General features: G+C 38.2%; 1 protein-coding gene across 1 annotated transcript in view; it reads right to left on the bottom strand.

Annotated features, from left to right (window-relative positions):
- KCTD8 (potassium channel tetramerization domain containing 8) overlaps positions 1 to 14,393 on the bottom strand; it is a 261,807-nt gene extending 247,414 nt beyond the window's left edge. Inside the window, exon 1 of the mRNA XM_007108186.2 lies at positions 13,445 to 14,393. Within this exon, the coding sequence (XP_007108248.2) occupies positions 13,445 to 14,393 (949 nt within the window). The remainder of the gene's footprint in view (positions 1 to 13,444) is intronic.
- Positions 14,394 to 27,961: the final 13,568 nt, after the last annotated feature.

Below are 27,961 nucleotides of genomic sequence, written 5' to 3'. Positions count from 1 at the left end.
GTTTATTGAATGCACTGAGGGCAAATAACTTACATATTAATATATTAACTCAAAGGTGACCATTCCACAAGGAATCACATTCGGACCTCATACAATGTACTGTACACCACCCTTAGGAGCCCTATTGTATGGTGTCTAGGAGTCATTCCTGGAAGCTCAGACATCCCAAGTAATCTGTGAGCTATCAACATTATACTTAATAAGTGTTTTCCAGTCTAAATTATCTAGAATGGAGTCTGTCGTCTGCAACTAAGACCTCTGAAAAATTCAGGGAGTTTTAAAACCATTGCCTTTCAAGCTTTTCCCAGATTTGTTACAAGAGTTTGAAACGACTTTTGTACTTTGCTGGAGCTGCCATAACAAAGTACCAGAAACTGGGTGGCTTAAACAACAAAAATGTATTGCCTCACAGTTCTCACAGCTAGACGTCCAAGGTCAAGGTGTTGGAAGGTTTGGTTCTCCGAGGGATATGAGAAAAAATCTGTTCCATGCTTCTCTCCTCACTTCTGTTGGTTTGCTGATAATCTTTAGCATTCCTTTTCTTGTAAATGCATCAGGGTGATCTCCACCTTCATGCTCACGTGGTGTTCTCTTGGTTTGCATGTGCATCTACATCTCTACGTCCAAAATTTCTCCTTTTTATAAGGACAACAGTCATAACAGATTAGGCTCACTCTCATGACCTCATTCTAAATTAATTACCTCTGTAAAGACCCTGTTTCCATATAAGGTCACATTTTGAAGTACTGGGGGTTAGGGCATCAAAATATCTTTGGGTGGTGCACAATTTCAGTTCATAAAATATTGTGTACAGTTTAACAAATATTATAGCCATTAGTCTTTAGACCCTGGTGTTTGTACTAAAATTGTGAAGTAAATCTGTTATGCCTTTTTTTAGTTTTACCAAATACTGGGTAAAACTGAGCTTCACAGTATGAATGCTAAGTACCAAATTATAATAATGATAAATATGGCTTGATAGTGTCAGCTATAAAACAGACAGCTTGAAATAACTAAGTTTACTTTACAGTCCAAACATGCTAACACAGAAAGTGAAAGCTGAAATATTTTAATGGTTCTTGCATGCCTTGGAAACACATCAGTCCAGCAGAAGAGATGTAAATGATTATACAAAGCTACAGAAATTTCAATGCTGGACTTCCTAGCATATTTATTCATGGTTCCATTTCCCAGCAACATTAAAAATTGTTAACAAGTTCCATATTTCTTGCTACAGAGCAAATACATATCTTTTTAACACTGTCTGTGAAACATGCTAAATCAACCCATCACATGTCTGCTTAACTGAAATGAAAAGGAATACCTCATAACCACTTCAAATTCAAATTTAATCTCAATTATAGAATACCTATCAAAGGTAACCAGCAGAAGTCTTCATTTTAATTTGACTTTAGGATTTCTTCATGAAGAATAGGCAACATCTATATAAGTAGTATAGCAAGATCTAGACTCCTGAATAGACTTCAAGAGATAAAATTTCTCAAAAAGGGAGTGAGGTATGATGTAGAAACCAGAAAAATTTTCATTTTCAATACTGAGTTTATATCTAAATAGGCAATTTCAACAAAAGGTCAAGATTAATAATAGTGTCACATTTTTCTTAAACAAACTGGTCATTATTCAACCACAATTCAGAGGGCAAAAGTTTTTTAATTGCCAGCAGTGGTCATAGAGTCATATTGATGCTCTCCCTTAACACACTCATGTGCACACACACACACACACACACACACACACACACACACACACATGCCTAGATTCCTGTGGTCAGAAGTTAGAGATATAACTAACTAACTTTGGCCATTGGTCTTTGGCCATGAGTAGGACCATTACTCAAAGGCTCACAAGTGGTGCATTGCACATCTACAATATACAACCTATTGTATTGCTATACACCTAGACCCAGTAAATGAAATCTAGAGTTAAGCAATGTGCCAGCTGCACATCTGTATGTCATGGTCCTGATCATGAAAGGCAGGAAATGTGTTCGCCATTGTTTACCACCACATCTTCAGCACCTAACAGGCTGCTTTGTATATAATACTGATTATGAATGCATGAATAAATATAAATAAACTAAATAAGACATATGACTCAGTAGCTTAAAATTAATCTAATCTGGATTTCTCTTAGTTTTGTAGTCTTTATATTTCTGAATGTTTCTTTAAACATCATTACATTCTTTTCTATTTTGGTTTATCACAGGATATTGAGTATAGTTCCCTGTGCTATACATTAGGACGTTGTTGTTTATCCATTCTAAATGTAATAGTTTGCATCTACCGATCCCACCCCTATTGCTTTTATTTAAAAGAAATATTTTAACATCTTTATTGGAGTAAAATTGCTTTACACTGTTGTGTTAGTTTCTGCTGTATAACAAAGTGAATCAGCTATACATTAAATAAGATAGTACATGAAAAGGTTTCACCCTAAATAAATGTTTTGTTAACATCAATATACTCAACACATTCTCTTTAAGAAATGACAATCGGACACACTAAAACAAGAACAATATCCTATTTTTATTCAGCACAGATTACTTGGAACATATTATTTATGGAATTCCATGGAGGTAATATGAAAAAAAAAGATCAACTTCTACCATTTTCTACATGAAAAATGAAGCACAGAAAAGGAAAGTTAGCACAAAATAAAACAAATATGCATACTAATGAAGGTTAAGATGATAGTCCGAAGACTTCTATTGCCAACTCTTTCTTTTTTCTTCTAAAAGTCAGGATCAACATTAGAAGATTCATCCCAAAAATCACCATATAGGTCACACCAATAATTTGTAATCACCATGCTTGCTTCCTCCTGCTACTCACTATAAAGTTGCCACGGTAGCAACTTTTCCTTGACAAAAACAGAAGTCACTTTAGAATTATATGAATGGGTCCTTACCCTCTACCTGCAAAGAGATGCAGCCTTTGCCAACCAGAAGAAAGAGGTCAAAATATTGGAGAATTATCTCTGAATGGTTGCCAGCATCTCCCTTAGATCTCTATGCTTTCTTCCAATATCTGGACTTTTAGCAACTAAAAAACATACTCAAAATGTGTAGAGTAGTTTCAATAGGAGCTGACTGAGTTGAAAGCTAACATGGTTTTCCTAAAATTGTGGAGATAAGTATTTAATCCAAAACCTAGCCTGAAATTTTTTGGCCAAATGCCTAAACTCTAAGCAATGTTTGAGTCCCTGGCCCTGTGACAATGTGTTCTCTTGCATAAACTGCTGAAAATCAAAGCTAAAAGCCTTCAACAGAAATATAAATATAGAATGTGATTAAGAGGTGCTCTGCCTCAATACACCCCATCGTTTGAAACAATACCTGCTGAATACCAGTATTCCTGTTAATTGTGTCAAAATTGACCAGTGACCAGCGCTAGACCTGGAAGAATGCATTTTTTTCCTAGACAATGAAGAACAAACTAGAATAAACTTATTTTAATAATATGTTACAATTAATTTTATACTTAGTAGGTCAAGTTTTTTTTAATTTCACTAATGATAATGGGACCTTTTCAGAGCAATTCTGAATAGGTATTGCTATCAATTTCCTCAAAAAAAAAAAAAAAGAAGAAATTTGGTACTATGAATTGATAATGTAGAGAAGTGGGAATATATAGATAGTTATATGTTTTGAGGATATTAAGTTAGTAAGTGACACTAACTAACATATATTGAGCAATTAATTTTTACCTGTCTGATAGTCTTCTAAGTGTTTTATATGGATTACTTCATTTAATCCTCATAATAAACCTACGAGATGAGTATTATTGTTTCCTTAACTTTTCCTTCAGGAGGGAGATTAAATTATTTTTCCAAGCTCTCAAAGCTAGAGCCATAATTTTTCAAAGAATCTGACTAAAAAGTAGAAAATCATTCATAGTGCTCAAGCTTTTTGCTTGTTGGGAGTGGGGACCAAGAGATTCTGGTATTATCTCTTTCTAAGCACAGTATTCCTCTCACTAGTCTCCTTGTATCAGAAATTAGACATGTCTAATTATACAAGATGAAAGGAAATGGCAATATACTGTGGATTCCATCTATGCTCAAGGGTTTTGTTATTATAACTGGTGCAAGAAATGGAACTAGCATAACTGAATGGTGAAATCACTTACCATTCTGGTGAGCTGGAAATCAACATTACGTATATAGTTTTATTCTTTTGTTGTATTTAACTCATTTTCTCCCATGTAAGTAGGATTTAATAAGAGAATGATTAAAATATGGTAGAAATTACATTCCAACTGCTGAACAAGCATTGAACTAAGTTTAACAGGTGAATGAATCTATGTGCTGTTATTGCGAGCAAAGTTGATTTGTTTTTATGAACTACCTTGACACAAGGTTAATAAGTAAAATTGATATTGTAATATGGATCATGAAATAGCAATACCTCTTAAGTGTATTTCAAGATACCTTTTAAAAACTAGGAGTAGAGATAACAAAATAGTTCACTGGATCCTCACATTTGCAAACACCTACCAGTACAGCCAGATACTTCCTGAACTTACGTTACACCACAGTAGGCCCTGAACATGTTTGGAGGCAGCAGTCACTACACATTCTAAGATGTTCTGAAAGGCAAGTGGTTGCAGGTAGGCTGCAGCTCAGAGCATTTGACTGACATCTTTCATACATTTAAAAAAAAAAGGTCAGCTAATTTTTGATGCCTTGTACCTTCTACTCTACCAATCATTTAAGTATAAATAAATAAATAATTGTGTGTGTGTCTCTGTGTGTATTTTTACCATGCTAACAACTTCATTTATAACAGTATTTAAAGCTGTCCCGTGTTTTAGTTAACATTTAAGTTATTTTCATTCTTTATAGGTGTCTGTGCAACAGCTTCTCATGCCATTACTCTGCCTCTTGTTAATACACCAAATAACCCCTCTATAACATAATTCAATATTACATAAAGCTTACTGTGATCACCTTAAACGCAAGGTCTCTGTCATTCACATTGGCATGTCTTGTCCCAAGCTATAGCCTGGTAATTGCTCAATAGGTGCAATTTAAATTGAAGTGAGGGGCTTCCCTGGTGGCGCAGTGGTTGCGCGTCAGCCTGCCGATGCAGGGGAACCATGTTCGCGCCCCGGTCTGGGAGGATCCTACATGCCGCGGAGCGGCTGGGCCCGTGAGCCGTGGCCGCTGGGCCTGCGCGTCCGGAGCCTGTGCTCCGCAACGGCAGAGGCCACAGCAGGGGGAGGCCCGCATACCACAAAAAAAAAAAAAAAATTGAAGTGAAACTAAATCTCAATTCAATAACTACGTTGGTAGAACCTGCAACATGGCTGGTTCATTTGTTAATTTATACTTTCATTCAAAAAAGAAATATTTACTGAGTTCTTAATGTGACAGTAGCCACTGCACTGGGGGATGAAAAGACAAAAGTGAGACTTGGTGCCAAATCTCAAGGAGAAAGTAGGCCAGTGTGGAAGGTCAATATGAAAAGAGATAATTATATGATCCAGCAATCCCACTTCTGGATATATATCCAAAGGAAATAAAAACAGGATGTCTAAAAGATATCTGTACTCCCATATTTATTGCAGCATTATCCACAATAGCCAAGATATGGAAACAACGCAAGTGTCTGTCAGCGAATGAATGACTAAACATGTGGTGTATATATACAATGGACTAATAGTCAGCCATAATAAAGAAGAAAGAAGATGAATGGACCATGGAGCAATATGCTGGTGAAAAAAAAGTCAGACAGAGAAAGACAAATGCTGTATGATATCACTTATAAGTGGAATCTTAAAAAAAGCCAAACTCATAGAAACAGAGTAAAATGGTAGTTACCAGGGGGCTGAGGGGTGTGGAGGAAATGAGGAGATGTTGGTCAAAGGGTACAAACTTCCAGTTATCAGATGAATCAGTTCTGGGGATCTAACTCACCGCATTGTGATTATAGCCAAAAATACTGTACTATATACTTGAAAGTTGCTAAGAGAATAGACCTTAAATGTTCCCACCACAAAAAAAGAACTAGTAATTATGTGAGGAGATGGAAGTGTTAGCTAACACTATAGTGGTAATCAAACTGCAATATACACGTGTATCAAATCAACATGTTAACTTACAAAATGTTATATGTCAATTATATCTCAATAAAGCTAGGAAAAAAATAGGATACAACAAGAAAGAAAAAAGAGGGAGATAGTTACATGCTTAGGAAATGCAATGAAGGCCCTATACGTAGTGTACTAGGAAGAGACAGGGAAGTGTGGAAGCTAAATGCAGAAGGATTCTACAGCAAGAGGTCACTCAGTTACGACATGACTATGGTACCGGGCGTGCACTAAAAAACCAATGAGTTAAGAAATAAACTTGTAAACAGTATAAACTCAGTATAAAATACTCATATATTTTGCTTTTGAAAGTGCAAAATACAACTAACCTTACAGGATAATTAGGTTTCATGACATGCTCCCTCGCAGAAATGAATGATGGGAAGTATACAGATGCTAGGCACAGGACACCTTAGATTCAAGTCAGCAGCTGGAGGTTCACCATTACCCTTAGAACTTATAGTTAACTTACCTATGGGAGTGACTTTGAAAACCTGTGAATAAAGTTATTCTCATCTTTAGGTAAGTCCTTGCAAAACCTTTTAGCATCATCTCCATTAGAGAAGCTGCCAGCTTGTCTTGCAGGATTGTGGCTGCTAAGTGCTGACAATACCCTGAAGTTAATTCAAAAGAGGTTTTAAAAACAATAACTGTAATGAAACATAGATTGAAGGGTTACCTGAAACACTACTTTCCAATTACTTCAAATGTAAAGATATACTTCCACAATACTTTAAGCCTACAAAAACACCAAAAGCCAATAATCCCAATACCCAGGAGATATTTGATACTTTTTTGGACCTAATTACAGCAAGTATATAATTTAAAGGCATTAACCAATATTTAGGCCCAATAAACTATATGTAATTAACAAAATTGATTTCAACCAAAATACCTTCTTTATTTTGTCACGTTCTAAGGACATACATAAAATGTGTTATATTACACAAGGTAAAATGAATTTTCTGCAGAAGACTACCTTAACACTGTTTAAATTTGGTCAATCAAACCTATAGATACTACTTGTTCCCCCAAAAGAGTGGTAAACTGAGTCAAATGGTTTGTTTTCTTTAATTTTAAAAATATCCATGAATGTGGTAGCCTTAATCATTAAAAGTTAACCCTTTCACCAAGTAAAGACATAAAACATAAACAATTGACTCTTGAACAATGCGGGGGCTAGGGGGTGCCCACCCCTGCTCAGTAGAAAAACTGCTTATAACTTTATAGTTGGTCCTTGTATTGGAGGTTCTGCATCCTCAGATTCAACCAACCTCAATACGTATTATTTGAAAAAAAAATCTGCTTATAGATAGACCCTCGCAGTTGTTCAAGGGTCAACTGCATTTACTATATTCTTAAGGAAATTTAAAATAGATTAAGAAAAATTAGGTTCATTCATATACAGCTCACACTACCCATTTTTGCTTAGAGAGCTAAGTTCTAGGTACTCAGTAAACATTGAAATATATTTGCAAAATTGATTGCATGAAACAGGCCTTACTTTTAAATATTCAAAAGTAAGGGCTTCGCAGTAAGGCAGAACTATTCTAGTTCCAGCTCAGCCGCACACCAGCTCTATGACCTAAGGATGCTAACTTAACCTCTCCAAATCATAGTTTCCTAACCGAAGTATTAGGGAACTAATGCCAAGCTAATGGAATGTTAAAAAAGTAAAGTAATGGCTATAAAACATTTATCACCAAACTAGGTACATAGTAAATGTTATTTTTATTACACATACTGTACTTTGAAAAAATCAACTCTTTTCTAAGCTTACAGGGAAAATATTCAACACCAATATTTATTTATAATACTGTCTGTGGCAAAGGACATGTATTATACTTTTATCTAAGATGTCAATAAAAAAATTCAATGTCTTGTGGGAAATGTCACTAAATGTATAACTGCATTAAATGTATAAAGCAAAACAAAGTAAAGATGGCATATAAAACATCTACATAGTATCACCATAACTTTCAAAATGTATGTCTGTCATCTTCATAGGCTTAGAACAAAGACTGGAAGGAAATGAGTCAAGATTTTATTAGCTAAATTACTGGTGGCAATTTTTTAGAATTTTACTTCTCTTTTATAAAATTCCTAAAACTGCACATATTACTTCCATTATCAAAAAAGGGCTGCATTTGAATAAGTTGACAATCATTTTCACATTTTAAACTAATTGACCCAATAACTTATAACAATAGAATAGATAATAATTGTTGCTAATTTCATACATATTATTTCTCTTTTTCCAAAGAGATTTTTTTTCTTTTTAACTAAGGCACACAAACACACTCATTGTGAGTTCTTCTATTCTAAGCTACAAGAGAAAGAACTTGCCAAATAAGGCTTGTAGTGCCATTGTCTTTTTGCTTTATTATATGCTTAAGGATTGACCCATACACAGCTGTAGAAAGGGTGGCAGAGAAAACTAAAGCCATAACACTATTTTAAAAGATCAAATTTAGAGACAGTACTATGCCAGACATAAAAGTTTAATGCCCTTAAACAGTAACCAATGCCATGCCATGGCTTCCAAACATTTTGCACTCTAAGGTTTTTGTCATTTTCTGCCTGCTTTATTATTGCAAATATTGTATTTGCACGAAATAAGAATCTTGGTGTTTAACAAAGTTATCTGTTCCCCATCGATTCAAAAGTCGTTCAGCCACGTGGTTGCAGAAGAAATTTTTCCATGATAATTATAAAAATGACTAGTAAGTCTCCAAGAAGAAAAGAACCAACTTTAAAAAAAAAAAAAAGAAGGAACAAAGTTATTTTCCATAAAACAGTGTTTGTTGATAAAAATAGAAGCATTTTTGGACTGGAAAATAATATATAATTTTAAAGGTATGCATCTAAATAGAATGACTTTTTAAAGACGTTTCTTAGAAAGCTTTTAATGCAACAGGCCTGCTAACATAGGATTGAATAGCTGTTTGAATATTTTCAACTCAGCTAGATTTCTTCAACCCAACACAGTGAAATAAATCAGAATATATTTGAAAGAGTGTATATAAAAATCCATTAAGACAGATTAGAATTCACAGTCCAGTTCACTAATAGCATTAGGTCCTATATCTGGCACTCTCATACATCACAACAAAAAAGGCTGTACCAAATTTAAGGAATATCAAATGCACCTAGAGAAATGTATACCTTCACACCACATATTATTCAACCAACACAGAATGCAAAACTCAAAGCACTATAAGAGAAGAGCAGTGAATCAGTACTACCTTTCTGTAAACACACTGTTTATGAGAAATAAAGGATATATATAATCCCCTTTTTAATTATGGGTAGTCTACATATCACATTCCAAGCAGATAGCTACTGTCTATGTAATACAATGCCAACACAAAATGCCTTTTTTTTGTCTCTGAGATATTGCTAAAAAGAGCCACAATTACACTTAACAGACAGCCCCCAAAAAACAGAAAACACAATAACTCACTGTTTTCCTTCAAGAAAGGACAATCCATCTTCAGTACTAGTAGAGTAATATGGAATTTAATAGTACTAGTATATGTTGCAGAGTCTAAAATCTTGATAAAACTATGAGTTATGACTGATAATAGATCAAAGTATCCATGTAGCCAAATGAAGCTGATATTAGATCTTTAATAGCCTGTATATAACCTTGAGTATTAGAACCCAATGATGTGGATACAAGTACTTAAGGAGATATGAATCTAGTTCAGGGTCTGTGAGAAAATATTACCAAAGTTTCAACTCCTAATGGAGAGTATTAAAACACTTCTTGGCTTCCCTGGTGGCGCAGTGGTTGCGCGTCCGCCTGCCGATGCAGGGGAACTGGGTTCGCGCCCGCCATGGCCGCTGGGCCTGCGCGTCCGGAGCCTGTGCCCCGCAAGGGGAGGGGCCGCAGCAGAGGGAGGCCCGCATACCACAAAAAAAAAAAAAAAAAAAAAAAAACACTTCTTGGCCCTGAATCACAAAAGGGTTCTGTTGGAGTTGATCCAAAAGAACTAACTGGAGTGTGATTGGCAAACCTAGGTGACTCGAACTTGGCCTGAAAAATCCAAGTTCCAGGGAAGAATTTGGTTATTAAATTGGTAGTTCCAAACTTCTGAAAGTTACTATAATTGTAACAGGTAACATTTTTTAAGCTTTTATTATAGGTCAAGCACTGGTCTAAGCACTTTACATGTATTCTCAAATTCTATAAAATTCGTACTATAATAATCTCCATTGCACAGGTGAGGGAACTAAAATAATTTAGTCAAGATCACACATTTGGCAAATAGCAGTGTCTGGGATTACTGAACCATTTGCCACTCTCCTCCCATCTCTACAGAAACTCAGGGGTGAAGTTGGGTGCAGGGGCAGGGGGAGTGAAGAGCTGAAATTGATGTTCAAGTGTATAAACCAATTCTACACTTTTCAGAGCAGCTTCAAACTACTAAGTTCACCTTTAAAAGGGGTTAAAATGACTGATACATGTTATACGTTTTTAAAAATGTTTTGAAAGAACTGTGTCAAAGGAGAAATAAAAGATAATAAGGCCCTCTCTGCATCTGAAATGGTGGACAAACAAGTTCATCTAATGATTTTGTTTTTATGAATAACACTGGTAGTCTTTTAAAAATAGAGACTGCTAAACAAGATAACTACACTGAATAGTTAACATTATTACCTTCACTAAATAGGATGGAAATACAGTGAATTTTCATTCACCAATGTTAAATGGAATCCCATACAAAATAATTTGTGAAAATGTGCTGCAAGCTATACAAAACATAAAATAAATGTATATATAACAGTGTTCGAGATAAATTTTATATCACAAATAAAAAACGGCAACCACATTTGGTTGGTCAACTGGAATACCACTTCAAAAGAACCATATTTAATCTGGAATTGTGTATTTTCCCCCACAGGATAATCAATGAAAAAGGCTTTGAGTTGCTTCCTTAGATTTCTCGGACTTTTATCAATGAATCTCAGAACTCATTTGTTATGTGAATACTCTGCAAGTCATTATTCATAATATAAATATTTTATTTTCTTTCACTTCTTCTAGCTCCAGAAGTGAAATATCCTGAATTCTAAGCATCTCTCAAATCATTTTATGACTTAAATTGGCTGTTTCCAACTTAAATACACTATTTTATGAGCATTTTTCATAATTTAAAGACAACCTGTATTATTTCTTCATAATCAAAGTAACGAACATTTTCAAGTCCACAAGTTTCTAGGGGAAAAAGAAAGACCAAAACTGTGAAAGATTCCAAAATTCAAGAACCTTAACTGCAGAACACTTATGCTTACACCTTCTCTAACAAAACTCACTAACCACTAAAAATCACTAAAAAAAGTCAAAAGTTCATTTCCTCTCATCTTCTGAAATGCTTGGAAATATATCTATGTTGAAATGATATAAATGTTTAAGGTCTGAAGTGTCAATAAAGGTCCTTTCCTTTGGGTGGCTTTTCTGACTATTGATCTTTTTACTGTGTAACAAATAATACTTTCATATAATTAAGAATAAAACATCTTATTAGATTTTTTATTGAAATATAATTGATTTATATTATTGTGTTAGTTTCAGGTGCACAGAAAAGTGATTCAGTTATATACATATTTTTTTCAGATTATTCTCCATTACAGGTTATTACAAGATATTGAATATAGTTGCCTGTGCTGTACAGTAAATCCTTGTTGCCTATCTATTTTATGTATAGTAGTTTGTATCTGTTAATCCCTAACTCCTAATTTATTCCTCCCCCCTTTCCCCTTTGGTAACCATAACCTTTTTTTTCTATGTCTGTGAGTCTGTTTCTGTTTTGTATATAGATTCATTTGTATTATTTTTTAGATTCCACATATAAGTGATATAATATTTGTCTTTCTCTAAGAAAATTCGATTTTTATCTACCACTTCAATGGACACTTTCTTTGCTTCTCTGTTGAAATGGTTTTCTTAAGAAAACCAGCACTATTCAAAAAGACAATCTAACACTAAGTGTGCTGTGTTTTGTCACCCTTACCTCCAAGGTTACTAGAATACACAAACAATGAGCAACTTCCAATCAATCTCACGCCTGTGCAAAGAGAGGTCCTTTCCACTTCCCCAGTCACAATAACGTGCAAAAAATTGCCTGGATCCCAAACAGTTAGTGAATTACTTAATAAATAAATACAATTAAAGCTGGGCTTATACATAGGCTGTCAATTCTACTCTCCCTAACACTACAGGCAAGTTTTCAATCTTCTTGTGTCTTGAGAAAGAAAAAACATTTGCCAAATGATGTTCCTGCTCCCATCCCAGATGGCTTTCCATTTGTCCACATAGCTCTCTAGTTGCGGCCCCCCTCACTTTATAAACGTCACTGAGAATTGTCCCCGCCCCGGTTCCCCATCCCCCAAGCCCCAGTGCTAGTCGGTGCAGTTCTTGAACTTGACCCACAGAACCGCCCCCCACCGCCCCCGCCTAAGTGCACTACAAAAAGCATTGCGCCAGATGCTTTCCAATCCACTCCCTCGTTCTCTCAGTTCAGAAAATCACTGCATTTATTCCCCCTGGGAAAGTGGATTCAATCCCTCATTCACACTGGAGGCGCCCAGAAAGGAAACACAATCACACACACGCGCGCGCGCGCGCACATACAGGCGCATACACACCACTTCCCTTCCTCTTGTCCAACTCTGACAGCACTCAGACCACCAAAGCCCGTTCCCTCCACCCTTCTCTGTCCAAAACCCCTAACAGTTACAGAAGACAACTGGCGCGAGAGAAATCTGAGGTTTCTATGGGTCAATGGAAACCTCTTTCCCCCCGGGCCCTTGAGGGGCTTTGGAGGCACAATCGCCACTTCTCTTGTTGCCCCTTTCCGAAACCATCCATAATTGAATGCTCCAGCGCCGACCCGCACCAACCGGAGGTAAACCCGGCGTGCGCCGCGGTACCTTGATGCCAACCCGCCCTCTGGAGGGACACCACTGGGACCCACATAAGTTGACCCCCGCGAGTCCCACGGAGATAGAGGGAAGGAAGGGGACCTACGCGCCCAGCCTTGTGCCCCTGTCTTTTCCCGGCCCTCGGTAGTAGAAGGGAGTCCAGAGGCTCCGAGAGCTGGGCGGGGCGAGAGGGCAAGATCAATAAAGTTAAGAAAGAGGACTGCTTGGGAATTGCGTGCCCCTGAGTCGCTGAAGAGAGGAGCCAAAAGGGAGATCGCAAGGCACGAAACCATAAATCGAGTCTGCCGCGATAGGGGAGGCACACAACGACACCAGACGCGCTGGAACCCGACGCGGGTCGGCGAGGGGGTGGGGAGAACTGGGAAATTCGGAGACCGCGAACTTACGGAAGAAGATGTACTCCGTGTAGCTGCTCCAGATCTTGTCTTCGCGGTACTGGTTGACGAAGGCGGCGGTGCCCGAGGAGTTACACGCCACCATGTGGAAGCCGGCCTCAGACAGGCGATCGAACGCCTGCTCCAAGTAGGTGAACTTGAGGTAGAAGCGGGACGTGTACTTCTCGGGCGGCCGGTCAGGGTCGCGGCTCTCGTTGAGCGTGTCTCCGAACACCTCCTTGGCCAGCGCGATGCGTCCGCACACCATGATGCGCGCCACGCGCCGGAACTTGGCGTCCGCCTGGTTGTCACGCACCGTGGTGTAGGAGCCTCGGTAGCCGAGCGTGAGGAAGCCGGAGCGCTTGTCCGGTGCGCCGCCACCCCCGTGCGCTCCGGGACCCGAGGGCGCTGCGGCCGCCGCCCCGCGCAGCAGCGCCTCGCTGCTGCCCTGAGAGACGTTGTCCTCCAGGTCGCTCTGGCAGCCCTCGTCGTTGAGCGAGTTCTGCTTGGTGACCTTGGGCGACAGCAGCTTGACCAGGTCGGTGAGCTGGAAGTACTCGGCCTCGCGCAGGAGCCGCTCCTTCTCGGGGAAGTGCTCCGGCAGCGCGAGCTGCTTGTCCCGCAGATAATCCAGCACGTACCTGAAGAGGAAGCCGTCCCGGTCGATGAAGAAGCGCGCCCGGCTGTCCCTGGGCAGCTCGCCCCGGCGTCGGGCGCCGCCCCGGGGGCTAGAGGGCGAGAACATACTGGCCAGAGTGCTATCCGGGACGCTGAGCAGCGTCGAGTGCTTGGTCACATAGACCTGGCCCCCTACGTTCAGCTCCACCACCTCGGGGAAGGGCGAGGGCGCGCAGGGCCCCGGGGCGGCGGCTGCCGACGCGCCGGGCGAGCTGGACGAGGAGACCATCTCGCTAATGGGCAGGATGGTGCCGCCGCCAGTGCCTGTGTCCTTCAAAGCCATGGTCCTCCCAGCCGCTGGCCAAGTGACCCTGGAGAGCAGCACTTTCTCCTTCCCGAAACCCGCGCCCTGCACCCCCGGTAGCGTGCCCCTGATGCGCCCTCGGGCCGGGCGGCACGTTTCTCCGGCCAAGGAGGCCCGGTTCAGGGCTCGGGGCAGCGGCGGCGGCGGCGGCGCCCGGGCTCCATCGGGGGAGCGATGTGCAGGAGAGGAGCTCTGCGGGCGCCGCGGCGGCGGCGGCGGCGGCGCGAGGAGGAGCGGCTGCTCCTTTGGGGGCGACGGCGGGGAAGTGTGAGAGACTTGCGAGAGGCTCTTAAGCTGCCGCTCGGCTCTCCGCGGGGAGGGCGGGAGGAGGGGCCGGAGCAAAGAAAACTCGCCGCCCCAGCCGCTTGCGAGCGCGCCGCGAGCCCCGAGCGCGGACGGTGGCGCAAACTACTCCTCGCAGCCGGGGAAGCGGCACTGACGTCAAGCCCGGGACTGGGACCCGAGCCACAGCTGTCATTTAAAGAGATAGGTGCCAGCCTCCGGCTGCGGGGCTCCGACGCTAGGGGGAAGGACCGAGGGCCGAGCCTGGAGGTGATGCAACTTGACAGCGAGCGGGGAGATGGGAAGAAGAGGGCAGGAAACCGAAAACAAACGGGAAAAAGGACAGCATGTCTCCTTCATCCATTTCATTCCCCCCTTCCGTTCGTCCGTCCCTCCCTTCCTACCTTGCCCTTGTTCGCCCAGTAAAACTATCTTTTTTTTAAAAAATTTTTTATCTTGCATTAAGGTGGGAAGTGGGGTAGGGGGTTGGGTTATAACAAAAATGCTAGGGTGCCAATCTGAAATTACTACAAATGTTGGCGTGAGGACTTTGATTGCCAAAACAAAACTACGTGGGGGGTGAATCTCTTGTAGTGGTTTTAGCATAGTTTTTGAAGTGAAGGGCGAAATGCCGGAACCTCAGTTACATTCAGATGTCGTGATTGCATATTTAACTGCATGTGCTACAAATAGTTGAAGAATTTTTAAAACTGAAATCTGTTTTTCAGTTCACAAAACTAATAACGGATTGTGGTAACGTGACGGTTCTCTCCTTTCATCCCTTCAGTATTTGATTCATAGTAGATGCTTAATAAATATTTTTGGAGGAAGGGACAAGGCCAGGGAGGGAACTTACTCTATTTGCTCCTAGTTTCCGATCCTGCTCTAGCCTCTGATTAATCTCTTCATTTCTTTTTCAGCTTTCAGGGCAAGAGAAATGGCTTATGTTTTATTAGTAATCTAACTGTAAGAGTCAGGTCACAAATGAAAATTATATGAATTTAAGCTCACTTTAATTTCCATTTGTTCACAACACAGGTACAGGCTGTAAGATCAGCATTATTTGTGATAGTGAGGATAGAGATGCAAATGAGGAATCTCCCTTCTTGTGGCTATTCATCCTGGGACATCCTTTTGTGTTCAGAAACATAAAGAATCATTGATTTATAAAGTACAAAGGTGAAAAGACTACACTGCTATACAAGTAGTTTGCTTCAAAAATTATCATAGTATTATAGATGAACCTTATCCATTAACAAATAAAATAATGTACAGATTTTCACATCTTTTTAAAAATTCTAAATGCTTACTTAGGATTCCTTCACTTTGAATCAACCACACACACACATACACACACACACATACACACAAAAGTACTGGATTTGAGATAACAGTTGTAACCTCTAATTTTTATAAATAATTAATAAATTGTTATTTGGAGTATTAAAAACTATATTTAATTCATTGATCCTTATAAGCCACATCCCCAGAAAATGTTATATCAGTTTTGAAGTTAGATTACCTGAGACTGAAAATGCACTAATGAAAGAATACAATATATTTACCAAAGTTCTAAGACTTAAAACCTGGTGTGCATTATGCATCTTCATGCAATCCTCGTATTCAAGCCTATTGCCTCCCCCCAAATTTATAAACTGATTAAGAAGTAGAATTGATTTTAGCCTTCTTCCCTTAAAAGCTACCATCAGAAAGCATCTGAAATGTAAAGTAATAGTTTCTGAAAAATGAATTAATAGAAGATTTATAATCTCTATAGATGAATAAATAATAAAGCCTTGAATCACTACTAATGAAGCCCGTTTATCATGAGGTAAGTGTCCCTAATGATAAGTATGTTATAGACCATAGAATCATAATGAAGTGGATGTATAATACATATGCATAAGTGTATATGAATATAAGGTCTCCAATGTTATCAGGTTGAAATCCATTTTATTCTTTTTAATTACATAAAGTATGCTCATGAGACAAAATGGTCTAAAACGTGTACTCTATATGAATCATCTTAGAAATTCTTAGTGAATTTCTCTGTGTGATGTATTGCTTTTTAAAATAATTCTTTCAACAATGATTGAATATTTTTCCTTAATCCCTTCCTTCCCCATACTCCTCTTACTCTCACCTCCTCCATCCACTATACCCTCCAACCAAACTCCAAACTAAAATTGCAGGTCCAGAATGTCTTTACCTGTTGTTCTCTCGGCTAGGAATGCCTTTCCTTTTCCACCAGTCCCCTAATCCTTTCTCCTTGTTTACTGCTTCCCTGATGTTTCAGCTTAAATAGTACTTCCTCTGGAAATCTTTCAGATTTTTACCAGTCCAGGTGTTCCCACAGCACCCTATGCTTACACAAGGGCAGGGTTTGTCACACTAGCATGTCATTGTTTCCCATCAGACTGTAAGTATGGCATACAACCATATGCACTATTCTATCCCCAGCATCGTGCCTAGCCCTTGAAAGATAGTCAGTTTCTATTTCTTGAATCTTTACTGCATAGAAATGTGTTCACATTACAAATGGATGACAAAGCATCAACTAACTGCTAGACACTGGGCTAAGCAATGATATTGCAGAGAGGAATAAGACTCAGTCCTTCACAATTAAAATCAGGAAAAGTGAGAACAGAATCTGTTTAAAACAAAATCAGATCTAAAGGAGAAGGGAAAGCAAGAAAGAGATAGACACTATTGGAGCAATCATTTTGGTGAACTGAGGAATTAACACCAAATACTATAATTAGAACCTTCTTGTTCTAAGCCACAGACACCATTAATGTTCCCTAGGCCAATGTGATCACAAAGGTGGGTCCTTAAACTCTTCTGTTGCTGTGCAAAGACAAGACATCAAACTTCTCTGCCTACAAACTACACTAGGTCACTTCACATTCCCAGAAGTTTTAAATAATACAGTCAAAACTGTGTCTCTAAAGGTACAGCAAACTAACCAAAAAGGATAAAGTCCAAGTTGTAATAAATAATTTGAAATTTAAAATAACAAATTAAATATTTCTTCACTAGTCTGAGAGTTACTTAAAGGCAGGAACTATTTCCTCTTTGACAGGGGAGGAAGAGCACAGAAGGTAACAGTGAGATTTAAAGTCAGGTAGAACTGGCTTAAAAAAATCTACCTTTGTTTCTTCCTGGCTTTGTGATTTGATCAAGTGACTTAACTGCTCTAAACCTTAGTGTCCTCATGGGTATAGCGGAAATAATAAAGACCAGAGACTTCTCACTGTGATCATGCGTCCAGTAACATGGCCATTCCAGTTTGATGGAGCTCACTGTATTTACTGTCTGTTTCACACTGTTGTTCTGAGGACTGAGAGCAGAGCCACACCCTAACTAGAAAGATCTGGGATTCCAAAGCAGATAACTGGTTACAGTAGCTCTCCCTACCTTTCTTCCAATGTCTCACCCCTAGGGTAACATGCAGTAGCACAGCCCCTCCATCATGAACATTCCCACACTACCCCCAGCATGTCCTTCCCTGTCTGTAGCCATGGTTGTTCCTCTCTTGTTGCACTTTATCATCCTAGACATTGATATAATTCCATTGATTTAATTTACCTAGGTCCTGTTCTTTTCTTTCGTTTTTTAACTTTATTCAGTCTTTTTACTGTGGTCTAATTATCCCTTTTAGCTTGTTTGTATACAAGACCAACTGCACTTCTAATTTTCAGGAACCCACCTGGTATCTGTTTATCTTGTTCAAGGCAATTGAAAGTTTTACACACACACACCCCCCCCAAAAAAAACTTCAAGTATTTGTAATTCTAAGCAAAAAGCCTGAGATTCTTTCCTGTAGAGAAAGAGCCTGGCAATTTTTAGAAAAGTGATGTCCTATAAAAATATGTGAACCACATTTCTAATTTTAAATGTTCTAATAACCACATTAAAAAAGTGAAAAATGAAATAGGTGAACTTATTTTAATAATATCATTTAGTTAGCCCAATGTATCCAAAATATTATCATTTCCATATGTAGTCAATACAAAAATGTATTAATGACATAATTTATATTTTTTTCCATCCTAGGTCTTCAAACTATGGCATGTATTTTACACTTATAGCACATCTCATTTTGAACTGTCCATATTTCATCTGCACAATAGCCACACGTGGCTAGTGGTTACTCTAATGTTCAGCACAGCTGTAGAGCATTTGCGACTAATATACCTACTTGTTTTGAGGATTAGGTAAGATAACATGTCTTTTTAAAGATTTTATTACAGGACCTGTAATGAGACGAGTCTGGAATTCAACACTTGAGTAGAATCATTAACACTTGGAATGAGGACCATGAAGCAAAAGCCAAAAAAAGAGGAAAATCTCTAAAAAAGAAGAAAGAAAATAATATATACTCTATCAGCGGAAGAATTTTGGTTTCCCTTTCACACCCATAACACTCCCATAAAGGTAAAATATGGGCAAGTTTTGCTACACACATCAATATTGTGAAAAGCAGGCCAACCCAAGGGCCGATGGCTTCTTGCAAGGTAAGAAGTATAAGCATTGCTGCCAGAACAGGGTCAACATGGGTAGGTACAAGACAATATAAGATGAGAAGGACCATCTTCAAATTCAACAATTGCTGGGAAAACTTAGAAAGCAGAGTATAAAAACTAGCTCACCCCAAAAATCTCACCTATCAGTTTTCAGAATTTCAATGATGCTGTGAAACAAAAAAACTTTGCAAATGAAGTATTTAGGAAACTCAGAAGATCAGTGTTTGATGCATTTGTTATATAGCATATTCCAGCAATTTAGATACCTTACTGTAAATTCATATGAGTTCTTGGTCTATATTATAAATTATAGGAGCACCACTAAAGGTTAGGGTGACAGTTGGTAAAACTCTGTTAAATTAATACCCAAAGAAATTAATGAAATTTTGTATAGATCATGATTCAGTATAACTAAGCACTTAATGTAATGCCAGTTAAATAAAAAGTGCTCAATAGATATTTATGAATAAAATAATTTGTCAGCCATTTTCATATTAACTTACATCATGTAAAGGTCATGTTTTTGGATGTGGCTATGTAATTTAATATATAGTATGTGTGTGGGAATGTATGTGTTGGGAGTAGTTTAGCAACAGATGGCCTTGTATTTCATCATGCCCAGTTGGCTGCCTCCTTGAAACACTGATTAGCTCCTCAAACCTTGGAGGGAAAAGGCAACATAGCCTTAGGACATTCTGGATAAAAATGTTAGGCTGGGCAGTGGGGTTAATATACTGATCCAGGATGGAATCTGAGCCTCTTCAGATAACATAAACCAGGAGCCTAAAACTGGTTATGCATATATATTATATGCATAATATAAGTTTTATCAATTCTGTGCTGCAATTTAAAAAAAAGTTTCACTGATTAGAAGAAGATTCTGAAACATATAACAGAGTAATGTTAACTTCTGATGTCAGATTTTCCCTTGGAAATACCCCCAAATTACAAACTTTCCTTAAATTATTATTTTAACCAATGACTGGCTATTCACTGATGAGTTTGACTCCATTACTTAAAAAAAAAAAAATCATAACAGGAATTCAAGTATTTCCTACACTTTTAAAGTTTTTGTCCTACCTCCTAGGTTTGTCAAGAGGATTATTTAAATAATGACTGTAAGGCACTTGATGCTCCTCAAAGAAAGTTACCATTGAAGCAAAATAGTGTTATTGTAAATTCTTTACCTCTCCTGTGAGGCTTTTCTCCAGTGGGGACACGGGCTGAGTTGCATTTGTGAACTTAATCCTTCATTCTAAGGTTCCCAGTTAGTAAAATACTTGATAACTATCTTAAATCTAAAAAGAAGCAATTAAAATTTTAAAATAAATGCCCCCAGGTAATCTACTATTAAAAATTATGAATGCAGTGTGGATGGGATTGCTGATAGTTTGATATACTACAATATAGTATATATTTTCTAGAAAATTGCTTCTCTTCTTATTGGGATTTTTTAAAAGGATGACTGGAAGATATGTCAAATGACTAAAGTCCTTGGCAGGGGCAAGGTGCCTGAGCCTGGGACAGTATCTTCACCAAACTGACAGATGAGGGTGAACCACATGAAATAGCCAATTTTGTAAAAACTGTCAAAAATCGGCAATTTAATATGGTTCAATTTAATAGTTTTCAGGAACAAGGACAATGAATCTAGCACCATGTCACTCAATGTTTAAATATTTAAAAATGTGTAATTCATAACTTGAGTTTTAAACATGCATATTTAAGTGTGCTAAATCTTTATAATTTTTCAGAAAAAAAGTTCTGTCTACCACTTTACTCTTGGTTCCCTCAGCACTTAAATATAGCTAGTACAAAAGACAGTTTGTTTATATTTGGCTTGAATGTATTCTGAATTATCCTTCATGTGTGTATGTTTAGCATCTCTACCTAGATAACAAACTCTTTGCAAACAGGGACTATTCTCCAGTTGTTTCATTTCCAATTCAGTGTTCTGCATGCAGGATGATTAAAATGATGATGGTGAGTTATTTGTCTACAGCATGACTAATTAGCAGTGAGACTACTCACAGATATTTGTGGTACTGTTTCATTTTTCTGTGTACTGCTAAACAGGAAAATATTGATATTTGTATATCTCCAGACTCTACTTTAAGAAGTACATCAGTCAAATTAGACTTTAAAAATACAATTAAAGCACAATGCTTCAATCTGGGAGAACATTCTAATATAAGGTGTAAATTGAACTAATGGACACCTATTATAGTACACTATGTTATTCAGCAAAGAGCTTTCTAAAAATCTAGCTTTAAAGTACATTAAGTGTTATAACTTTTCATGCCAGTGAATGTTAGGGTGTATTGTGTTTCCCTTCTCTCATAACTGAAGTGGACCAGAAGTCTGAATAGGAGCCAGAAATTTAATTTTAATCCCAGCCCTACCAATGACAGAGATTTACTAAGTGACCCAGAGCAAGTATCTTTCCTGTTCACTTTCCTAGATGGTCAGATATACACATCCTGATATATTTGGGGAAACTTTCTGATGATCTATTGCTGCACAAAACCACCCCAAAACTTAGTGGCATACACAATAATCACTTTATCCCTATCTTTATGATTCTGGACTCAGCTGGGTGGTTCTTGCTCAGGCCTCTACAGGTTGCAGTCAGACAAGTGGCTGGGACTGGAATCACCCAGAGCCTGAGCTCTGAAGGCTCAACCATCCGAGGGCTGGAATAGGTGGGGCTTTTTGTTCTCTCTCTTTCTCTCTCTCTCCATTTCTTTCTATGTGTTCTGTGCATATAGTCTCTCCATCATGGTGGCTCAGGGCTCCAAAGTTGCACAACCCAAGAAGAGGGTGCCAAGCAGAAGCTGTATCATGTTTTATAACCTAACCTAAGAAGTCACAAAGTCTCACTTCTATCATATTTTATTAAGCAAGGCAGCCACAAAGGCCTTTCCAGTTTTAAGAGGAGAAAATATGGACTCTACTGCTTGAAGGGAGAGTGAAAACATTCTGGAAGAGCATGTGGGACCAGAAATATCATGGCCATTTCTGCAAAGCAAAATCTGCCACAAAGCTCTAAAAACCATGTATCATTATACCCTTTATGTTATTTATATAGAGAAAGCTCTGTAAATAGAGCCCTAGCATTTCACTGTAGCACACATTTTACAGACTTTGCATACCTAATTGTGATGTATGGGGACCCACAAACACGAAGAGGTATACACACAGGCCCAAGCAGCCAACTCAGTAGTATGGTTGTCTGAAATCTGAAGCCAATATTTAAAAGCATGAAAGGTCAGCCAGGCATTTCCTTCACTTTTAATAAGAATCTCCATTTTTTTCATTTTGGTCATTTATTCTTCTCTAATAAATTGCTTCAGGCAATTTGCCTTTGCTCTAATTAATCCAGAACCCACCCCCCCGCCTCTTTCTTTTAACATCCTTTACAACATCTGCAAGTCTTCATTCTCCCTCAGTGAATCATCTCTTTTCATCTTTTAGATACTGACCTAGTAAACACAAATACATCTGTGAACACTTAAAAATTTACTTCTTACCCAGTTTTTCAACAGTTTTCTCTACTCTGATCATTATACAATGGATACAGCTCCACAGTCTCAATTTCAGTCTCTGTGTTCCAAAGTTTACTCTGCTCCCTACAAAAGTACTGGCTCTTTGTCTGGCTATGCTCACTTTGCTCACAATGCTCATTTTTTCTATCACCCGTGTTACTCTCACTTTATTCCATACTAATCATGTTATTTATTTATTCAAAGATTAGAAAGGCAGTAAATATAATATGGCTTGGTACATGGCCATCTATGAAACCAGAATTTAACATTTTTCTGCCTAAACTTGGGGAAATTAATAAAAGGAAAACATTATTTTGGGGTCCAAATATCCAAAAATAGATGGTATTTATGTTTCGGTTATACACATAGTTTGAATAAATTTTGAGGTAGCTTTAAAGTCTAAGTTCACATCAAATTAATTTCAATAAAATTCAGTGAGTATTTGTTGAATATCATTTACATGCTCTGCTAAGTGCACTGTGGGTTATAAAAATGACTAGAACATGTACCCTTGTCATTAAAAACTTACAACATGGGACAGGAGAATTAGAAAAGACCCAGAATAACCAGAGATTGAATTACGCGGAAGAGTAAGATTAATGTTGCCACAGAAGAACACACAAAGTGATGTGAGGGTCAGCAGAAAGTGAGCACTTCTAGTCCAAGGATTAGAAAATGTTAAAAAGAGTAGGTAGAGGGTAGAATGGACTGGCTGTGCAAGATAGACATAATTTTCATAGGCTTGGATGACAGAGGGTAGTATTTCAAGTCTAAATGATAGTATGAACAAAACCAGGACTAGTTAGTAGCAATACTTGTCTCACTGATCTACCTATCTACTCACCTACCTATTCAATTTTTCATCTACAAATCCTTACCCTGACATGTTTCACCAGGTGGCTTGTAGAAAAATATGAATAGAAGAAATCAGGGTAGGGAAAATATAGCATACAATATTGAGACCAATAAGAAAATTAGAACATAATTACCTATTCCATAGTATCCTAGGTTAGTAAAGTTGACCCAAATTTGGCTCATAAGGAATGAGAGCTTCCTAGAGGGAGCAAAAGTGATCAGTTATATGACTGAAAAAAAAAGAAAAAAAACCCTTGGGACAACATATTGATTTGTTAAACTTTTCTGTTTGTAAGGCAGCTTGAGTATATAATAATGGTCAATATCACAAATAACATACCTGATATAAATATAATAGCAAATTAAGGTTAATAGCAAATTTACTTAACCTCAGTAAGAGCTAAGGATGAAACATTAATGTATAACTTAGTAAAAGCAATTCTATAGGAAATGTTGGTAATATTATTCCTGTTTTACAAAATAAGAAATAGAGATTCATGCATAGTAAGTTAGTCACCCAAGACACATAGCTAATAGCTATTAGAGTTTGGATTTGGATTTGAATCCAGGTCTTGTGTTACTTTGGTGTTAAGATTAAAAGCTGATTAGAAAAGGATATAAAGTTGGTCAAGAGAAAGACTATAGGCAGAAATCACAAGATTTCTTGGCTACAAGAAAGCAGCTTGTGGGAAAAAGTGAGAATGTTAAAGAGAGACTGCTTAGTGGAACAGAGCCTAAAGAAAGATGGAATCAAGAGAAGTGATGAAGGGTTGAACCTTGGCAGAGAGGTAGAACTAGTCTTCCTTGAACGAAATGTGAATAAAAGGAATGATATCACCCAAAGAACCCAAGAAATGATCCAAGCAGTCTTCCAGAAGGTTTGGAAGCAAACTAGAGTTTGTTTAGATTTCTAGACTAAATTCCAAGTAAAATATCTTATGTTGCCCTTTGACCCCTAAAGGAACCAGCATTCAGGAGCAAAATAATAGGATATACTGTAGCCATTTTTCTTATTTCACTCCATTTCCTGCCTATCTGAAATCAGTCATGTCTGGAAATGAGCATTGTAAGCACTGTGTCATGTGGGGTCTAAGCACAAAACTGATGGTACACATTCTTGTGTAACTTATAAGAGTTGGTGTGCATAGAGTTTAAGAAATGTAACAAAGGAAGCACTTGGACCATTAAGAACAGAAGGTCATTGCCATGTCTAAGTCTGAAGGGCAAGAGGAAGGAGCAGTTACTGGAACCTCAGAGACAGAGCTATCTGGAGAGGGCTATTTGACTGGGGTTATGACCTTTGGTAGAGAGACATCAACCCAGAGCAATTCAGCAGGAAGGAAGCAAGGGAAAAATAAACACTCCAATCTTATACTTTTTATTATTTGACTTTTTGTTTGTTTGTTGCCAGTGATTATCACCTAGTTAAACCCAACCAAAAGCAAAAGAGCAAGGGAACCCACTGTTTATTCCATATGGGTCAACATTCTGGAGCCACACAGCAGACTATAGAAGGATGAAAAGTGGACCTGGAAGGACAAAAGGGATCTATCCAGAGTAGACAAATAATCCAATGTGAAAGTTCTAGAATAGCAATGTAAACAAAATGCTAAGGGAACAACAAGCCAAGAAAGAGAACTCTGGCCAGATTTTGATGACAGGGAAGGCCAAAGTAGAAGACAAATGGAGGATTTGGGGCAAAAAAAAAAGTAATATTCCCAGATGAGGGGTTAGTAAGAAAAGAAATACTTGCTCTTTTTAAAAGAATGTGAGTCAACCCATAGAAATGCGAGGAGGTGAATGGAAATAATGGGGCCAAAGATAGGCTGGGATGCCAAATTAAGTAGTTTTGTGTTTATTGTGCAAATTATGGGGATGTATCAGAGTATTTTATGGAAAAGAGTTATGTAATCATCCTAATGGTAAAAAGAAGATAGGGGAAGAAACAGGAGGACTTTTCAAGACCATTTAAGAAATTTGAAATGATCCAGGCAAGCAAAGAGAAAGACATGAACTAGTTCTGTGCAGAGAGATCTGAGTGTAAGAGACAGATTTGGAAGAACTTCATCAACAAAATCAATAGTCCTTAATGATTCACTGGAGGTAAGGCCTGAGTTAAAGAAGAGAATTGGTGATGATCAGGTAGATTGTGACACCATTTATGCAAGTCTTCCTATACCTGACAGCAACAATTCCCGAACACTTATTCCTGCATACTATGGGCCAGCAATGTTGTAAGCCCTGTTTTATAGTAAACCATTTAGTCCTCATAAGAATCCCATGAGATAGGTACTGTATTACCTCTACCATTATTTAGAATTAAATTGAGGCAAAGGAAGATTAGATAAGTTGCCTACTTTCACATATCTGGCAAATGGTGGAGGTGAGGTTAATAACCAGGCAGTTTAGCTGCAATGACAAATAATCACTTCTTTATACTAACCCTAATTTCTGGCTCATTTGAAAAGTTGGTTTGTTTATTTTGTATAATTTTGTATTTTGTTTATAAACAGAAAGAAAGATTTTTATAAAGTTACAACAGCCTCTTTGACTACTTTCCTTGCAACTCACTCAAGTTTTTTTCTGAACGTTTTCATGGCTCAAACTCACTACATCTATAACACTCTGTTTCACCCAGATGATTAGAATCCAAACAAATGTGTGTACTTAAATAACTAACCGCCATTTAAATAATTGTTCCCTACATTTAGCTATGGTACCCCATGCTGTCTTATTCCACCTTTCCTGCTAGACACCAATTCTATCCCAGCCCTGTCCAAAAGAAATACAATGCAAGCCACAAATGTGAGACGTGTATACTTTTAAAAGTTCTAGTAGCCACAGTAAACAAAGTAAAGAGGTACAGGTACAAAGTTCAGGGGCAGTCCAGAAGTTCATCCTTCTGACACCGACTGCAAGGGGGGTCTTCAAGACCACCACACCTCTGACACCAATTGCAATTTCAGGATCTATAAGACCACTCTCAGTTTTGGTAATTTGCTAAAAGTGCTCATAGACCTCACTGAAAGCCTTTATACTCATGGTTAGGGTTTCTTACGGGGAAAGAATATGAGTTAAAATCAGCCAAGGAAAGAGTTGCAAGGGCAGAGACCAGGAAAGTTCCACCCATGGAGCTTCCGGTTGTCTTCTCCCAGGAGAGTCATGGACAGTGCTAACTTTCCCAGCATCGATGTGGGCAACATGCATGGAGTATTGCCAACCAGGGACGCTCACCCAAGACACGGTATCCAGAGTCTTTATTGGAGCTCCATCACGTAGACATACATGGTTGACTGCCCACATGGTTAACCTCAGTCTCCAGCTCCTCCCAAGTTTAAGCTGATACCATTTGACTCAAAGCCCCTTCATACATACAGACCATTATATGGTCTGCTGGTGCCCAAGACTTCTAGATAAACAGACATCCTTATCAAGAGGACATTCCAAGGGCTGAAAGATTACCTCCCAGGTAATGGGAGTTGCTGGCAAACACAAGACTTTTTGTTAAGTAAGGTTAAATTCTCTACTACACAAGTGAAATTAATTTTAATAGTATATTTTATTTAGCTCGGTTTATCGAAAAATTTTCATTTTAACACATAATCAATATAAAATATTACTGAGCTATTTTACATTTTTTCCATATTAAGTCTTTGAAATCTCGTGTGTATTTTACATTTGCAGCACATCTCAGTTTGGACGAGCCACATTTCAAGGCCCTTAAAGCCACATGTGGCTAGTGCAGCTGAATCTAACAAAAGTATTATATATTCTGTGGGCACAATTATCTGTGTGCTCTAATATTTTTAACCTATTGTTATAAATGTATTCATTATTACAGAAGTTTTCCTATCACACAAAGGTGATGCTTAAGATACATTTTTTTTTTCAAGTACAAAAACAAAAGCAACGTCAACCAATAACCTCCTTACCTTCCCATCTGAAATCTCAATTGTTATTCCTTATGTAGGTAGTCACTCCTCCGGTGTACTTTGATTATTTTTAGATTGGTTTTCAACTGGGTCAAAAAGTGACACTGTAGATGGTTAATGACCTACCTCTTGTCACTTATAATTCAAATTTTTATTTGCAGTGTGCCTGATTTTTGCAAGCATTTAATGTCCCTTCTCTTTCAATAGCATCTTTGATAATCAGTGCAGTAAGGGCAAGAGTTTAGAGAATCCCAAACTATTACTTTTTGTGTGCAAACCCTCCCCTTCCTAAAAGGGATGTTTGATATAATTTATTTTTATCTTAGACTGAAACTATTTCAAGAAGTCTGCAAAAGCCTTAAAAATATCTAAAGCCTACCTAAGTTATCATCAAAACTAATAGGAAG

This window comes from Physeter macrocephalus, chromosome 7, assembly GCF_002837175.3.
Source record: "Physeter macrocephalus isolate SW-GA chromosome 7, ASM283717v5, whole genome shotgun sequence".
Taxonomy (NCBI): Eukaryota; Metazoa; Chordata; class Mammalia; order Artiodactyla; family Physeteridae; genus Physeter; species Physeter macrocephalus.
The sequence above is the reverse complement of the archived record's forward strand: the minus strand, read 5'-3'. Positions and strand labels throughout refer to the sequence as shown.